Source organism: Marmota flaviventris, chromosome 2, assembly GCF_047511675.1.
Source record: "Marmota flaviventris isolate mMarFla1 chromosome 2, mMarFla1.hap1, whole genome shotgun sequence".
NCBI classification, from domain to species: Eukaryota; Metazoa; Chordata; class Mammalia; order Rodentia; family Sciuridae; genus Marmota; species Marmota flaviventris.
The window spans coordinates 110,667,534-110,686,318 of NC_092499.1; the positions used below are offsets into that span (position 1 = coordinate 110,667,534).

General features: G+C 38.3%; 1 protein-coding gene across 5 annotated transcripts in view; it reads left to right on the top strand.

Annotated features, from left to right (window-relative positions):
- Positions 1-18,785, top strand: part of Znf609 (zinc finger protein 609) — a 241,650-nt gene that overhangs the window by 12,775 nt on the left and 210,090 nt on the right. For 4 of the 5 annotated variants that reach the window (XR_011706687.1, XR_011706688.1, XM_027924361.2 and 1 more), the window contains exon 2: positions 7,842-8,715. Coding sequence is in view for 3 of the 5 variants with exons in the window: in XM_027924361.2 (XP_027780162.1) it covers positions 7,969-8,715 (747 nt within the window). In the remaining 2 variants the exon portion in view is untranslated. Of the gene's footprint in view, positions 1-2,283; positions 2,311-7,841; positions 8,716-18,785 lie in introns of those variants that run through there. The other variant, XM_071608383.1, reaches the window with a different exon arrangement.

The following is an 18,785-nucleotide window of genomic DNA, read 5'->3' on the forward strand; positions in this document are numbered from 1 at the left end:
GTTATTTTGAGGTTTTTTTTTTTCCCCTCCTGTAATGTTTGAAAGAATCAAAATGTAGATCATTTTACTGATCTAAGTTGTATTGCTCTTATTAGTAAAAGAGCATTAGCATAGCTTAGTTTGCTACTGTTTTCATTGTAGTAATGTTTCTGTGGTTTGTATTAGTAGGGCCTTTCAGTCCTAGCAGAGTTACAGATCCAGGCAATGTTGATTTCAGATGAGTTCCATAACATCATCTGACAGACCAAGAAGTACAGGGCCATGTCTGGCAATATTCTCTCTTATGGAGCCTTTCCATAAGAAAGAAATTTAGTTTTAACAAGGTCACATTTGGGTTAGCAACATAATGGTAAAGTGACATTTTATTCCTACAACAAATCTGTTATAGCTGATTGTATGATCTTAAGCAATAGATTTATTTCAGAGAATTGCAAATATAAACATTATTAGTGTCATTTTCTCACCCTTGTTTAATGTTATAATGTGTTTTCTTTCTAATTTCTGTATAGGAAAAATAATGTTATAATGATTTAATGCACATCACAGATACTTGTTGGAGGGATACTTACCATTGAGATGTTGTACTGCTCAGAGGAATGATAGAGGCAGCAAGGAATCTTATTTTTATATGGAATAACAAACAGTGTTGATATTTAAAAATCTTTGCAGGGCATGGTGGCCATTCAGGAGAGTTAGACAAGAAGATCACTTAGCCCAAGAGTTTGGGCTGTATCCTGTGAATAGACATTGCATTCCAGCTTGGGCAGCATAGCCAGACTTTCTGTCTGGGGGGAAAAAAATTAAATAATTAAAAAATTTTTTCCTATATCAAAGTAAGGGGTAAGGAAGCTTGAAGGGTTGAAATTCTTGCTTAAATAAACATGTCATAGTTCTAATCAAAATAGGGTGACTGAGCTGGAAATGTTAACAGAGACTGGAAAAGTTGGAAAATTAAGCAACTAATGAGGGGCTTGTTTGTTTGTACATAGATTGGTTAAATCATCGAGAGCAAATGTGAAGATGTGGTTTTGAGGTTTTGATTAACTTAAATTACTCCCTCCTATTGACAGTTTTAGAAGCTACAAAGCAAAGAACCTACATTTTACCTTGACAAACATCAAGAATGATGTAGTCAAGCATTCTAATAGTAATCATATCAATTAAGTTCAGCATTCTTCAGTGAGAGGAAGAACAAAATCTGTCATAGGGATTCAGTTTTAAGGAACTTGAGCTGTGATCGAATATGTACTTTAGGATGTAGGAAAACTAGAAAAAAAAATTTTTTTTTTTCTTGAGAGAGAATTTTAATATTTATTTATTTTTTTTAGTTTTTGGTGGACACAACATCTTTGTTTGTATGTGGTGCTGAGGATCGAACCTGGGCCGCACGCATGCCAGGCGAGCGCGCTACCGCTTGAGCCACATCCCCAGCCCTAGAAAAATTTTTAAAAGTAGATACCTGGGCTGGGATGTGGCTCAAGCGGTAGCGCGCTCGCCTGGCATGCGTGCGGCCCAGGTTCGATCCTCAGCACCACATACAAAGATGTTGTGTCCGCCAATAACTAAAAAAATAAAAATATTAAAAAAAAAAAAAAAGTAGATACCTACTAGAAATTAAAAGACTTAAGAACTACCATATTTGAAATTTATTTTATAAGAAAACAAAAAATCAAAAGGACCACACCAAAACAGTGGTTATTTGAAGTTGTGGTGATACCACCACACCTGGCTTATTTGACATTTAAATAAATGTTTTACATAAGTGAAATATTTAGGTTTTCCCATCACATTAAGCTCTTTCAGGTAGTTAGGTATCCAAATTGTTCAGGCTGCACTTATGGAATATCTTGACTATATGAGAAAGATGAAAAGTAGATGAACACAGTGTGGACAAGAATGCATTTAAAAATAGGCAGAAAGTTCAAACCACTTTCTAAGAATGGGTAACTTCTAGCCAACAATTGCAGGCCCCAAAGGAAATTAGGAATCTTGATATGCCATTTATTAAAAAATTAACTCAGTGTGCTGCCAGAGAAATGCTGGGTACTATTAGGAAGGGAAACATAACTAAATAAAGTCCCCTCTATCAGGTGCAGTGACATATACCTGACCTATATCACTTAAAGGCTGAGGCAGAAGGATTGAAAATTTGAGGATAGCCTCAACATCTTAGCAAAACCCAGTATCAGTCAGTCAGTAGACTGGGGCTGAGGATATAGCTCAGTAGTAAGGTACTCCTGGACTCAGTCCTTGGATGGATGGATGGATAGATAGAAAAAAAGAAAGAAGTCCCCTCTATGTAAAACCAAGGTTTGTCTAATATTTGTGTTACTATGCATTTTGGTGACACTAAGAAATACATTTCAGAGCTGATAACCAAAGGATATGAAGGCTTTAATGTAGACATGTTTAAAAAAAAAAAAAACAACTTTCAACTTTTTTTTTTTTTCCCCATGATGGTGCTAGGGATGGAACCGAGAGCATCTTGAATGCTGGGCAAGTGCTCTACCATTAAGCTATATACCCTGAAGTCCAACATGTTTTTTTTTTTTTTCCCCCTTAAGTGCTAGAGATTGAACCCAGGGACTCATGTATGATTAGCATGCCCTCTACCACTAAGGTAAACCCTTCCAGCCCCATAGCTTCTAAAAAACAGAGAATATTGTCAAACCCTGTCAAGTGATGAACCAAACCTATAGACTTGATCACCTGTTCTTAGTGTTCTGTTTTAGAACTCTTTTAAGTTAGAAATAAATTTTATCTTACTTATTGGGCTACTCTTATGAATAGTAAGTAAACAAGATGTATTAACCCTACAGGTGGAAAAAATTTTTAAAATAATGTCATTTTGTATTTTTTAATTAAACTTTTGTTTTGAGCACTTCATGCAGTTGTAAAAATAATGCAGAGGGATCCCTTGTATCCTTTATCTAGTTTCCTCCAGTATCATAATATTGATTAAAATTCACTTATCTTCTTTAGATTTCCATTTTACTTAGATTCATTTACATGTGCTTATGTTCGTATACATGATTTTATGCAATTTCTTTTCTTTTTTATGGTACTGGGGATTGAATCCAGATTCACTCTACTCCTGAGCTCCACCCCCACCCCTTTTTATTTTTAATTTTGAGACAAGGTCCTCAGAGTTATCTAGGTTGGCCTCAAAGTTGCTATCTTCCCGCATCAGCCTTCTGAGTAGCTGAGTTTACAAGCATGCACCACTTCCCGCAGGACTTAATATTATTTACGTCATTTTTTTGTCTGTGACATCCTTATCACTAGTTTTCCAGACTGCAACAGATCCATAATTCTCATAATAGTCAAATATGGATAGTCAAATATGGATAATCTATTGTTTGTTAGTTTTCTTTCTCTCTCCCTTTCTTTCTCCTGTCCTTCCTGTCATCCTAATATCCTAATCATGATGTCGTGATTCCCTTTTCATAAAATGCTACTTTAAGGAGGATATAGTTCAGTGGTACATATAGTGCTTGCATAACATACAAGGCCTGGGATCAATCTCCAGCACTGCAAAATAAATAGATAAAATTAATAAAATACTATTTTAGGACCAGGAGTGATCTAGGTCAGCAGGTGTTCACAGATATTTACTCCTTTACTTTAGAAAAAAAAAGTATACTGTGCATATATTAACATACAGTAAGTATGTAAGTGTTGTGTACAAGTCCAGTTTTATATATGTATATAGCCATATACATGATCCAGTTTCAGATACAGAACATTTGTAACACTCTTTAAGACTCCCTCATTTCATCTCAGTCAGTGTTCCCCTTTTAGGCATTACCTCTTTGTGTGTGTGTGTGTGGGGGGGGAATACTAGAGATTGAACCCAGGGGTGTTCTGTGGCCGAACTACATTTCCAACCCTTTTCTTTTTTTAGACAGGTTCTCTACATTGCCACAGCTGGCCTCAAACTTGTGATCCTTCTGCTTCAGCCTCCCTAGTTGCTTCAATTATAGGCTCCATTACACCTGGAACATGATGTCACTTTTCATAACCATTTTTGTCACCTTTGAATTATAGATGTTTAATGTGACAGGTGGATGGTTTAAGTTTGGTAGAACCTTTTCATTTATTATACATTTAAGTATGTACAGATGATCCCTGATTTCTGATGGTTCAACTTATAATTTTTCAACTTCATGATCATGCAAAAGTGATATGCATTCAGTAGAAATTATACTTCAAATTTTGAATTTTGGTGTTTATGCAGGCTGTATGTCTGTGTAGCATAATATTCTCAGTAGGATATGTGGTATGGTGCTGGACCACTGCAGCTCCCAGTCAGCTATGCAATCACAAGGATAAACAACCAATGTTCTACAGTGTAGAAAGTTTCAAAACTAGAAAGCTCAGTTGGCAGATTAGGCATATTAAATACATTTTGGAGCTGAGTGTGGTAAGCACATGACAGTAATCCCAACTTCTTGGGAGGCTAAGGCAGGAGGATTACAGATTTGAGCCAACCTGGACAATTAGGGAGACTTTATTTAAAAAAAAAAAAAAAGCGGGGGGGGGGGCAGGGGGCGGCTAGGGGGTGTAGCTCAGTGCTAGAATGTCCCTTGATTCAATCCCTAGCAATGCATGCTGTGCATGCACACACAGATCAAATAAATGTATGTATATTGGACTTAGGATATTTTCAGTTTATGGGTTTATTGGCACATAACCCTATTATAAGTCACAGGTCATCTGTACATGGAGGCTACCAGGAATTGGTTATATTTAGAATACCTGACTTGTGGACTAGCCCTGTTTTGGAATCAACTGCAATAATGAGAATGAAGGTTAAAACAATACTCTGGAGCAGTTGGCATTTTTTTTTTTTTTAATATTTTTTTAGTTGTAGATGGACACAATATCTGTATTTATTTATTTATTTATTTTTACGTGGTGCTGGGGATTGAACCCAGTGCCTCAAACATGCGAGGCAGGCACTCTACCACTGAGCTACAACCCCAGCCCAGCAGTTGGCATTTTAATTGTGAGGACTGCTCAGTTTTCTAACCTCCCTTAACCTTTTTATAGCGGGTGGAGAGGGGGCAGAACCAAGGATTGAACTCAGGGCCTTATGTGTACTTGGCAAGTGCTACCAATGGAACTACATCCCAGCCCTCTCAGCCTTTTTTTTTTTTTTTTGAGGCAGGGTTTCACTAAGTTTCCCAACTGGCCTCAAACTTGTAATCCTATTGCCTCAGCCTCTTAAGTAGCTGGAATTAGGAGGTGTGCACTGCCACACATAGACCCACTGTTCACTTTTTTCTTGAGAATTTTTCATTGCCTTCTCTTTAGTACAGAAAATTTTTACCTTTGGGAATAAGAACCAGATTATAAAGGCCTCTGATTATAAGAGGAAGAGAGATGGCAGAGCTTTTAAAAAATTTTTACTTTAGACAATCTTTGCCTTCTATTTCTTCACTTCCATACACACAGGTCTTGGAAAAAGTTTCTTGAGTGGATCAGTTTCACTAAGTGAATCCCTCTGGAGTTGAGGCTGAATTATTTATAGATTCAGTATGCTGTTCAACCTATTCTGAGTTTTATATGCTGACACAGAACAGTATTGACAAACATCAAGGATCTAAACCTGAATCCTGTTAAGTAGCTTCGTCCTGATGAAAGTGTCAGCTGTTTATGTGAAATAAAACAGGTCAAACCTCATAATCTTTGTCTGAGACTAGCAGCCTGTGAGGACCATATGAGCTGTAGTATATAAAGACTAGGAGCCAGAGATGCTACAATTTTATTCTTCTGTCCTTATGTGACATGTGATCAGATGAGCTCTGTTGAATTGGATGTCTTCTCAAATTGGCACTGTTTGTTCTTTATCTAATCTCCATTGGAGCTATAGGCTGAGAGCTATGGTACTTGAGATGACACAGTTCCTTTGTTACAGTAATTAATGTAATAAATTAAGGGGAGGCCCAAAGGGAAGTTGATTATTTCTCGTTAGAACCTAGGTGGAAATTCAGTTGATTAGTGAGCTCCCATGAAGTGTGGCAGGTGGAGAGGAAGATTCCTGTTCTTCCAGCTGGGTAAGCTCAGAGTCACTTAGGATGGTTTACATCTTGTACTACCTCCACCTGAGGTGAGCTAAATATGAAGTGATTTCAGGACAGCATCTGGAATTCAGGGAAGATGATATAATAGAGTTCTTTTAGCAACTTTGTTGTATCCCATGGTTTATTGACAGTTCCCTAGGACAGCAACCCCTTCACACAATTGATTTGAAGGCTTAGCTGGTTGGTGGGATCAATGACCTAGTAGGTTAGTAAGAAAGATATTCTGGATGTTAAAATGTGAGTCTTGAGATGGGTACCTTAGCCCTGAGACAAGTTTTATTTATTTATTTATTTTTTCCTGTTCTGGTGATCAAACCCAGAGCCTTGGGCATGCTTGTTGGCAAGAGCTACTACTGAGTTATACCTGCTCCCCACAGCCTGATCCTGAGAGATGTTTGAAGCAAAATGCAGTCATTCTTGTCAGTATTAAGTGTTACGAGACATATCTGAGGGAGGAGTAGTCTAAAAGGAAAGCCCATAACACTGAGTTCATGGAAAAAGAAAGAATTGTTATTTCCCTTTATAGAACTCAAATAAGTATCAATACAACCTATAATATAATTTGTAAAACAATTTTAAAACACTTTCTTTAAAACTTTTAATACTGTTGATGTCTATGAAAGGTAAATGACTCTTAAGTTGTCCTTTAAGTTCAGTCATCAGAACTTTGTAAGAATATTTGTGTCATCTTATATTTTTTGAGTTGTCTTACATTTTTCAGTTTTGTATCCTGATAATATGCTTTAGAAATGATGGATTCTCCCTTTGTTGTTTTGTTTTGTTGGTACTGGGAATTGAACCCATGGGCACTCAACCACTGAGCCACATCCCCAACCTTTTTTTTTTTTTTTAAATCTTCTACATCTTTATTTTTATGTATTTCTATATGGTACTGAGGATTGAATCTAATGCCTCACATGTGCCAGGCAAGCACTCTGCCACTGAGCTACAACCCCAGCCCTTTTTAAAAATATTTTACTAGAAACAGGGTCTTGCTGAGTGCCTCAGCCTTCCAAGCTGCTGGAATTATAGGCATGAGCCACCATACCCAACTATATATTTGTTCTTACATAATTGAAAATATGTTGTTTTTACACAAGACAAATAACTTGTCTTATTGTAAGTTTCTTAACATTTTCTCCTCAAAATTCTGTAACTTTTCATTGTCTTTTAACATTTAATATTGTTGAGTATTCTGAGAGCAGTCCAATTTTTGTCCTTTGTAATTTAAAATTTTTCCAGAATGTGTGCACATTTGTCTTTTTAAATTGATTTTGCCAAAAATATAGTGAACTTTTCCAGTCTGCAAGATTTCTTCTGCTCAAGGTGTTATTCATGTATTGTTCTGATCTCTTATTTTCCTTTAGTGGTAGGAAATGTTCTCTCTCAGTTTCTTTCTTTCTTTCCTTCCTTCTTTTTCTCTTCACTGTCCATTTCCCTTAAATTCTGGAAAAAATTTCCAGAATTTTATTTTCTTATATTTCAACAGATTTCTTTGTACTTTTCTGATTTCTGTATGAATTTTAACTGAGTCTGCATTTTTGTTTACTTGCATTTTTTTTTTTTAATGGTGCTGGGGAGTAAACTTGTGGCTATTCAAGTATACTACCAATGAGCTCTACCTCTAGCTCCCATAACTTTTTTTGTGATATGATAGTCACACAGGAAGGGTCTGTTTTATGTGGGAGTTTATTTCAGGCTGTTTCCTTGCCTGTATTGTTTCTTTTAACAGCTTTTTAAATTTTCTTTTTCCAGCAATGATGTTGTCCACTGGGCATGTACTGACCAATGTGGCAGGTCTGAGAACATAGCTGAAGCTGAAAATAGGAAAGCTGGGGGCAAGGAAGAGCCTTGAATCTTGAGGTGGGACGTTGACTCTAAGATGTCCTTGAGCAGTGGAGCCTCCGGAGGGAAAGGAGTGGATGCAAACCCGGTTGAAACATACGACAGTGGGGATGAATGGGACATTGGAGTAGGGAACCTCATCATTGACCTGGACGCCGATCTGGAAAAGGACCAGCAGAAACTGGAAATGTCAGGCTCAAAGGAGGTGGGGATACCAGCTCCCAATGCTGTGGCCACACTACCAGACAACATCAAGTTTGTGACCCCAGTGCCAGGTCCTCAAGGGAAGGAAGGCAAATCAAAATCCAAAAGGAATAAGAGTGGAAAAGACACTAGCAAACCCACTCCAGGGACTTCCTTGTTCACTCCAAGTGAGGGGGCAGCTAGCAAGAAAGAGGTGCAGGGGCGCTCAGGAGATGGTGCCAATGCAGGAGGCCTGGTTGCTGCTGTTGCTCCCAAGGGCTCAGAGAAGGCCGGTAAGGCATCCCGCAGTGTAGCCGGCTCCAAAAAGGAGAAGGAGAACAGCTCGTCTAAGAGCAAGAAGGAGAGAAGCGAAGGAGTGGGGACTTGTTCAGAAAAGGATCCTGGGGTCCTCCAGCCGGTTCCCTTGGGAGGACGGGGTGGTCAGTATGATGGAAGTACAGGGGTGGATACAGGAGCTGTGGAGCCACTTGGGAGTATAGCTCTTGAGCCTGGGGCAGCACTCAATCCTTTGGGAACTAAACCGGAGCCAGAGGAAGGGGAGAATGAGTGTCGCCCGCTAAAGAAAGTCAAGTCTGAAAAGGTAAGAGGTGGCCGGATCTGGCTGCCCACTCACTGCCAGTCAAAACTGCCCTGGACTAACTGCCAAATGCTGTATACACTCTGTTGGAGGTTTATTAGTTTGTGGGTAATGACCAATTACAAGGTCAGAGCAGCTGGTCATGTTAATGTGATTTTGTTCCAAATTAGCGGATTCCCTATAGGCTCATTTACAGCAAGAGAGACATTTTGGAATAGGATATCTTCTTAGAATTCTATTTGGTAGAATGAATTTTCTCACACCTTGTTATTGTTCCATCTTGGACACTTGTTGCTAGAGGCTGGCACCAAACTTTCATGTGGTTTCCAGCTTGAATGATATTTCATTATTAGATTCATAATAACTGATAAACTTAATTAGCTTTTGTTTACATGTATAGGGCTGTTCTTTTTTTTTTTTTTTTTTTTTTTAAATTTTTTATTGTTGGCTGTTCAGAACATTACATGGTTCTTGATATATCATATTTCACAATTTGATTCAAGTGGGTTATGAGCTCCCATTTTTACCCCATATACAGATTGCAGAATCACATCAGTTACACATCCATTGATTTACATATTGCCATACTAGTGTCTGTTGTATTCTGCTGTCTTTCCTATCCTCTACTATCCCCCCTCCCCTCCCCTCCCCTCCCCTCCCCTCTTCTCTCTCTGCCCCCTTTACTGACATTCGTTTGTCCCCCTTGTATTATTTTTCCCCTTCCCCTCACTTCCTCTTGTATGTACTTTTGTATAACTCTGAGGGTCTCCTTCCATTTCCATGCATTTTCCCTTCTCTCTCCCTTTCCCTCCCACCTCTCATCCCTGTTTAATGTTAATCTTCTTCTCATGCTCTTCGACCCTACTCTGTTCTTAGTTACTCTCCTTATATCAAAGAAGACATTTGACATTTGTTTTTTAGGGATTGGCTAGCTTCACTTAGCATAATCTGCTCTAATGCCATCCATTTCCCTGTAAATTCAATGATTTTGTCATTTATTAATGCAGAGTAATACTCCATTGTGTATAAATGCCACATTTTTTTTATCCATTCATCCATTGAAGGGCATCTAGGTTGGTTCCACAGTCTAGCTATTGTGAATTGTGCTGCTATGAACATCGATGTAGCAGTGTCCCTGTAGCATGCTCTTTTTAGGTCTTTAGGGAATAGACCGAGAAGGGGAATAGCTGGGTCAAATGGTGGCTCCATTCCCAGCTTTCCAAGAAATCTCCATACTGCTTTCCAAATTGGCTGCACCAATTTGCAGTCCCACCAGCAATGTACAAGTGTACCCTTTTCCCCACATCCTCGCCAGCACTTGTTGTTGTTTGACTTCATAATGGCTGCCAATCTAACTGGAGTGAGATGGTATCTTAGGGTGGTTTTGATTTGCATTTCTCTGACTGCTAGAGATGGTGAGCATTTTTTCATGTACTTGTTGATTGACTGTATGTCCTTCTCTGAGAAGTGTCTGTTCAGGTCCTTGGCCCATTTGTTGATTGGGTTGTTTGTTCTCTTATTGTCTAATTTTTTGAGCTCTTTGTATACTCTGGATATTAGGGCTCTATCTGAAGTGTGAGGAGTAAAGATTTGTTCCCAGGATGTAGGCTCTCTATTTACCTCTCTTATTGTATCTTTTGCTGAGAAAAAACTTTTTAGTTTGAGTAAGTCCCATTTGTTGATTCTAGTTATTAACTTTTGTGCTATGGGTGTCCTATTGAGGAATTTGGAGCCCGACCCCACCGACTGTAGATCGTAGCCAACTTTTTCTTCTATCAGACGGCGCGTCTCTGATTTGATATCAAGCTCCTTGATCCATTTTGAATTAACTTTTGTGCATGGCGAGAGAAAGGGATTCAGTTTCATTTTGTTGCATATGGATTTCCAGTTTTCCCAGCACCATTTGTTGAAGATGCTATCCTTCCTCCATTGCATGCTTTTAGACCCTTTATCAAATATAAGATAGTTGTAGTTTTGTGGATTGGTTTCTGTGTCCTCTATTCTGTACCATTGGTCCACCCGCCTGTTTTGGTACCAGTACCATGCTGTTTTTGTTACTATTGCTCTGTAATATAGTTTGAAGTCTGGTATCGCTATACCGCCTGATTCACACTTCCTGCTTAGCATTGTTTTTGCTATTCTGGGTCTTTTATTTTTCCATATGAATTTCATGATTGCTTTCTCTATTTCTACAAGAAATGCCGTTGGGATTTTGATTGGCATTGCATTAAACCTATAGAGAACTTTTGGTAATATCACCATTTTGATGATGTTAGTTCTGCCTATCCATGAACAGGGTATATTTTTCCATCTTGTAAGATCTTCTTCTATTTCTCTCTTTAGGGTTCTGTAGTTTTCATTGTATAAGTCTTTCACCTCTTTTGTTAGGTTGATTCCCAAGTATTTTATTTTTTTTGAAGATATTGTGAATGGAGTGGTTGTCCTCATTTCCATTTCAGAGGATTTGTCGCTGATATACAGGAATGCCTTTGATTTATGCGTGTTGATTTTATATCCTGCCACTTTGCTGAATTCATTTATTAGCTCTAATAGTTTCTTTGTAGAGCCTTTTGGGTCTGCTAGGTATAGAATCATGTCATCTGCAAATAGTGATAATTTAAGTTCTTCTTTTCCTATTTTGATGCCTTTAATTTCTTTCGTCTGTCTAATTGCTCTGGCCAGTGTTTCGAGAACTATGTTGAACAGAAGTGGTGAGAGAGGGCATCCCTGTCTTGTTCCAGATTTTAGAGGGAATGCCTTCAATTTTTCTCCATTCAGAATGATGCTAGCCTGAGGCTTAGCATAGATTGCTTTTACAATATTGAGGTATGTTCCTGTTATCCCTAGTTTTTCTAGAGTTTTGAACATAAAGGGATGCTGTACTTTGTCGAATGCTTTTTCCGCATCTATCGAGATGATCATATGGTTCTTATTTTTAAGTCTATTGATGTGGTGAATAACATTTATTGATTTCCTTATATTGAACCAGCCTTGCATCCCAGGGATGAATCCTACTTGATCATGGTGCACAATTTTTTTGATGTGCCTTTGTATCCGAGTGGCCAGAATTTTATTGAGGATTTTTGCATCTAGGTTCATTAGAGATATTGGTCTGTAGTTTTCTTTCTTTGAAGTGTCTTTGTCTGGTTTAGGTATCAGGGTGATGTTGGCCTCGTAGAATGAATTTGGAAGTTCTCCCTCTTTTTCTATTTCCCGAAGTAGCTTGAAAAGTATTGGTATTAGTTCCTCTTTAAAGGTTTTGTAAAACTCTGCTGTATACCCATCCGGTCCTGGGCTTTTCTTAGTTGGTAGTCTTTTGATGGTTTCTTCTATTTCCTCAATTGATATTGGTCTGTTTAGGTTGTCTATATCCTCCTGACTCAATCTGGGCAGATCATATGACTTAAGAAATTTATCTATGCCTTCACTATCTTCTAATTTATTGGAGTATAAGGATTCAAAATAATTTTTGATTATCTTCTGTATTTCTGAAGTGTCTGTTGTGATATTGCCTCTTTCATCCCGTATGTTAGTGATTTGAGTTCTCTCTCTTCTTCTCTTCGCTAGCATGGCTAAGGGTCTGTCGATTTTGTTTATTTTTTCAAAGAACCAACTTTTAGTTTTGTCAATTTTTTCAATTGTTTCTTTTGTTTCGATTTCATTGATTTCAGCTCTGATTTTAATTATTTCTTGCCTTCTACTTCTTTTGCTGTTGTTTTGCTCTTCTTTTTCTAGGATTTTGAGATGAAGTATGAGATCATTTATTTGTTGGTTTTTTCTTTTTTTAAGGAATGAACTCCAAGCAATGAATTTTCCTCTTAGAACTGCTTTCAATGTGTCCCATAGATTCCGATATGTTGTGTCTGTGTTTTCATTAATCTCTAAGAATTTTTTAATTTCCTACTTGATGTCTTCTATAACCCATTGATCATTCAGTAACCTATTGTTCATTCTCCAAGTGATATATTCTTTTTCCTTCCTTCTTTTATCGTTGATTTTCAGTTCCATTCCATTATGATCAGATAGGATGCATGGTATTATCTCTACTCCTTTGTATTGTCTAAGAGTTTTATAGGGCTGTTCTTAATGGAATAATTGATGGTGTTGTATTTCTAGAAGAACTAAAAGATTGATTAAATTTCATGGCTTATCTACCAAGTGTTCTATTGGTGGCTACCAAAGAGCATTAAGGACACAGTTGCTGGTCTGGTAAACAAGGGGGCAGGAGGTCCTGACTATACTATGAAATACTTAATCAGGCTTTATGAGTTACTGTTGTAGCTATGAAAGTTTGGCCTAGGAAGAATTTTTGGCCACTGAAAGGGTATCTCTTTGCCAGGTACCTTCTGCAATTATTGGGAATCAGTATCCTGGTGGTTTTTTAGCTGCCTAATAGTATAATGATACCTTGTCTTTTGCTTGACTTAAAAGGATAGGTGCCTGCAGCCCCAGGATGGGTTAAGATTGCGTCGCTCCTCTGAGAAGATGATCTTAGTTGATATCTCAGTAAATGTCTGAGTGAATGTCTCCCAGTGCTAGAGAAGAATAGGTGTGCATCTGGGGCCAATTCAGGCTGCCTTAAATTTGAGCAGCTTACAGTTTCCTACGAAGCAGCTGGACTGGTGAGGAAGTATTCATTGGCTCTTGATTTTCTGCTCTGTGTTCTGCTCACCCTGTGCTTTTAGCTGATCCCAGCAGATGCAGTAGTTAATAAATAAAGGCTAGATGTGCATGTGTGGGTGGTGGTGCCCTCTTAGTGCCTAGATTTTAGTGGTAGCTTGTTTTTTCTTTGCTCTAGGTACGTTGGTCTTTGACTCCGGCACATCTGTAGCTTTTAGCAACATCTGGGTTTTTCTGGTTAAGAGAGCTATGAATTTCTTCCACTAAACAATGGCTCATTCCTTTTTACAAGTGACAGCTGCCAGAGAGCCTGCCTGCTTTAGGTGGCAGATGCCATAGTCCACCTTAGTAGAGTCAAGTTCCAGCTGGCTATAGGCATTGCTCATCTTGTGTTGGCTGTGATTTGCCATTTTCTCAGGGGTACAGATGGATAATACTGTTTTAAAAAGGCCTTGGAGTACCAGGAGTTCTTGCTTCTGTTCCAGGCCTATTAGACTGTTCCCTACATCTGGCTTCAAGAAACTTTTACCATGTATCCATATTCATAATTTTTGTTCATCCTGTACCCAAAAGTACTTTTGAGGGTGGCTTTCATTTTTTTTTAAATTTACTTATGTTGTAATCTTCTAAGCCCAGTTGTAATCTATGAATGAAAGGATGAATATTGCTTATTGTTTAGCTTTATACTGGATTTAAATCTAAATGTCCATGGTTGTCTCCAATAGAAAAGCAAATGGAACCCATTTTCTCTCATTAGTGTATGGACTGGTGGATAACTGACCTTCAGATTAAAATTGCTGAAAGATGCAGTCCATTCAGCTAAGAATATATCTTGGTCTGTGCATGTACGAATATGTAACAACAACTCCCACCATTATGTACAACTATAATGCACCAAGAAAAACGTTGGGGGGGCGGAGATCAACTCTTAAAAATAATAAAAAGAATACACCTTGGTGCCAGGAAATTTTTACCTTTAATAATATAGCTTTGCTATTAAGCTTTGCCTCTCAGACTGTAAGAATGGGGCAGTGGAATGAGAGACAAAAAGGAGACAGACAGCATTCGTTTTTGGGAAGAAATGTAAAATTGCTGGGAAGTACTTTTAGAAGGAGAAAATTTACGGTGCAGTTTTATGTTACCATAAGCAAGAGCCTATTTTCACCATTCCTTCCTGTTCCTTAACCAGTTTTAGACATACTGGTTTTGAGGGTGCTTTACCATATTGCCTTTGGCCAATAAGATAATTATTTAAATAAATGTTTGGAAGTTGCTAAGAGATAGAAACACATGATTCAGGAAGAGAACATTTCTGGGACCAGAGCAGGGAAAGAAGAGTTGGGGGTGTAGCTCTTAGTGGGAGAGTGCTTACCTAGAAAGCAGGAGTCCCAGGGTTCAAAACCCAGGATTTTGGGCATAATAGGTACTCAGCCAGCATTTGATGATTAGTATTATGTTTTAAAGCAAGATCTATGTAAATATCTTTTAAGAATTTTTCTCTAAAATGAAGGCCTAGCAAGATATGGCAATGCACTTCTGTAACCCCAGCTACTCAGGAGGCTGAGGCCAGAGGATCAGGAGTTCAAGGCTAGCCTCAGCAATTTAGAGATCCAGTCTCAAAATAAAAAATGGCAGGCTGGGGATATAGCTCAGTTGGTAGAGTGCTTGCTTTGCATGCACAAGGCTCTGGATTTGATCCCCAGCACCAAAATAAATAAATAAATAAAGGCTTGGTATAGCTCAGTGAGGTTAAAACATCCCAGCGTTCAATCTTTAGGACCCTTAAAAGAAGTGGAGGTTAGGTTAGGTTTGTTGCCAGGTAACATGGTGCACATCTGTAATACTAGGCCAGCTTGGGCAATTTAGGAAGACCATGTTTCAAAAAATAAAAAGGGCTTGGGATGTAACTCAGTGGTACAGCACCCCTGGGTTCAATTCCAAGTACCAAAAAAAGAAAAGAAAAAGAAAGAAAGGCAGGCTTGTCTATGGCCTAACTGGTTTGGAATGTTCTTTCTTTGTAGGAACAACCAACAGAACCAAAACAGCAAAACAGATGTTTTGATGTAATCTGAAATTGCATACCCTTAAGCTGGGAACTGTCATGAAAAAGAGAAACTCATAAAATTCAGAGCGTGTTGACTGGAGTTCCTTTCACATATCACCCGCTGCCCCTTGGAAATAGGAAAGAAAACAGTAGATTCTGTGGTGCAGGGTAGAATTGTCAAGACATTGACTACTATCTAATGAGGCAGATTTGAATATTCAGATTACTACCTCAGGACTTTCTCTCTCATCAAAGTAGATATCTCAGGGTGTGGCCAAGGAAATTTTCTATCAGTCTGGGATGCAGATTCCCCTTAATGGCATCCACTTTTACTCCACTACACCTTTCTGTCAGGTGGCTCATTGTGTTGTTTCCCAGGGTTCTAGGAGATAACCAGAGATGGCTCAGCAACTGCTGTTGCCCTGAATTGTTGTTGAACACACCTGTCTCATACTTCTTGCCAACTGAAGAGACTGGGAGAGGGAATGTTGAGGAATAAAAAGATAGAACCTTCTGGCTCCTGCCTGCTTACTTGTGTTTGGTTTGATTGATAGGTTGTTACAAGTTTAGGGATGGAAAAGAAGGTAGGCAGGAGGGAGGGTGCCTGTCTGAGTGTTCTGAGCTTAGTGCACATGTGGCTACTCTGACAAACAAGGAAAAAGGAATTTACAAACCACAGACAGCAGTGATCTGTCTGTGCTGTCAGAGCTTATGTCCAAGAGTTTAAGGTGAGACCTCTTTCCTTTTTTTCCCCTCCAAATGATATGAGTTTTACTCAAAGGCTCTAGTGCATGAAGAGTTTTTTACAACCAGGAGATCCCTGACCTTTCCTTAACAGCTGCTTTTGATCTTACAGGGTAGGAATACTTCACTCTGCTTTCCCCATGTTTGTATGTCAGATTCTGCTTATTTCAGAATGATGCATATGTTTGCCACTTTACCCATTCATTTAGAATATAAAGAAAATGACTTTTACTCTTTTGTATTCTGATCATGCGTGTTATCATATCCATGTTGTAAGAGCATCTTCCTTTGTCCTTGGTTTTGTATTCCTGCCCTAGTTTATGCCTTCCAGTTCATTTCTCTCTTATTGCAATCCCTCATTGCCCAGTCAAGGTCAGATCTCTTATTCCTTCTGATCCAAGGCTTTCTCACTTAACACCTTAACACCTTCCTCCACTTTGTACAGCTGTTGACAAGCATAGCAGTCAGCCTTGCTTCCTGAAGTCCAGTGCCCTCAAGTATTTACCTTCATGGAAAAAATAAAGATGTTGATATTTTTATGGTACAGAGTTGCAATCTTGAACTACAAGCTTAATTTATCTTTTCAGCAGTTCTGTTTTCCTTCTAGGTATTGTAATTTAAGGAGAGCCCCAGAGAAAGATTATCTTGCCCAATTTCTTCACTTTATAGAAGAGTAAATTAAGACCAGGGAGATCATTACCTGGATCTCACAGATAATTACTGGCAAAACCAAGCACGGGAGCCAGATTTTTGGACACCAAATTCTTAGGGCATGTTGCTATTCTGGATTTCTTAACAAATCTTTAACTGGCATGAAGTCTCCAGTCTTTAAAGACTACCTTTAGAAACATTGGATGTAAATGCCCAGGTATTCCAAGATCATTTTCACTTTGTTTTCATAGAAACTTCAACATTATAGACACTCAGTAAACAAAGGATCTTTCAAATTAAAGGTACTTAGGTGAGGTGATGATATTTGCAATGAATAACCATTTACAGCTAGGAGAGAATCTATATCCTGTTGGATGTAAAGAGGAAAAGTTGCTTCTAAGATGTCTTTGAAGCCAGGCTTTGTGCCACCCGTCTGTAATCCCAACAGCTTGGGAGGCTTAGGGAGGCCCTAAACAACTTAGACTCTGTCTCAAAATAAAATATAAAAAGGGCTGGGGATGTGACAAGTGGTTAAGCGCCCCTGGGTTCAGTTCCAGCAAACCCTACTTCCCCAACCACCCCACACCAAAAAAAAAAAAAAAAAAGCTTTGAGCTTAACTCATTAATGGGGAAGGCAGGGATTTTGTTTCTTCTGGAATATTTTTTGTAATTATTTGAGGCATTGCTAGTTCTAAACTGACATAATAATTATACCTCTTTATGGAATACAGTGTGGTAATTGAATACATACGTACAGTGTGCAATGATCAGGTTAGGTCCATCTCCTTAAACATGTGTCGGGCTAGGGTTGTGGTTCAGTGGTAGAGCAGTTGCCTGGCATATGTGAGGCCCTGGGTTCCATCCTCAGCACCATAAATAAACAAACATACATACAAACAAATAAATAAATAAAAGGTCTATTGACAATTAAAAAATATTTTTTAAAAAGTGTCTTCTTTTTATTAGAAACCTTACTCAACTCTTCTGGTTCTTTATAAAATATATAGTAAATTGTGAACTATAGTCATCCTGCTATGCTTTAAAACATTAGAACTTATTCCTCCTATATAACTATATCAATACCAATTATGTAATGCTAGTTTTTTCTTTATTTGGCAATTGCAGATAAGGAAAAAAATTATCCTGTTCTGGTGCTTCTTACTTGAACACATCAGTGATAGGCAGATCCTCAAATGATTGTGATTATTATTAAGTGGGTCTTTCTTTTTACCTTTTTCATTGCTGGGGATCAAACCTAGAGCTTTGCACATGTGAAGCAAGCTGGTTCCAGTGAGCTACATTCCAATCCTTATTGTTTATAAAGAGAAGATACATTATGGATACTCTTGTCACTTTCATTCAATACAGTAAACTACATTTTATTTATTTTACTTTATTGAGTTGTGGGGATTTAATCCAGAGGCACTTGTTATTTATTTTTTTGAGACAGAGTCTTGCTAAATTACTTCAGGCCTCACTAAATTGCTGAGGCTGACCTTGAACTTTTGATCCTCCTGCCTCAGTCTCCGTAATTGATAGGATTATAGACATGCCCCCACCCCCCATCCAACCAGCAAATAAGTGCATTTAGGTTTTAGGTATTGTACTGGGTGATGGGTTATACACACTGGTGAATAAAACAGAGATGGTCCCTGTTTTTTGAAAGCTTACAGTACACCAACTACAATGGAGTAGCTAAAAGGGTATTCCATAAAACCATGTATATCAATCACATTCCTTGAATTTAAAAAATGCAGATTTCTGGGCCCTACTCCAGATCTGATAAATGTACTTTGGGGATAAGAACCCAGAAATCTGCACTTCCATATGTCTCTGTTTTTCCCCTCCCAGTACTGGGGATTGAATCCAGAGCTAGGCAAGTACTCTACCACTGAGCTACATCACCAGCCCCAAATAATTGCTTTCTACATTATAGTTTGAGTGTCTTTGTGAATTTTCTTATAAGACAGGTTCTGGGAGCCACCTCTAATTTTAAATGCCATTCTTCAAAATT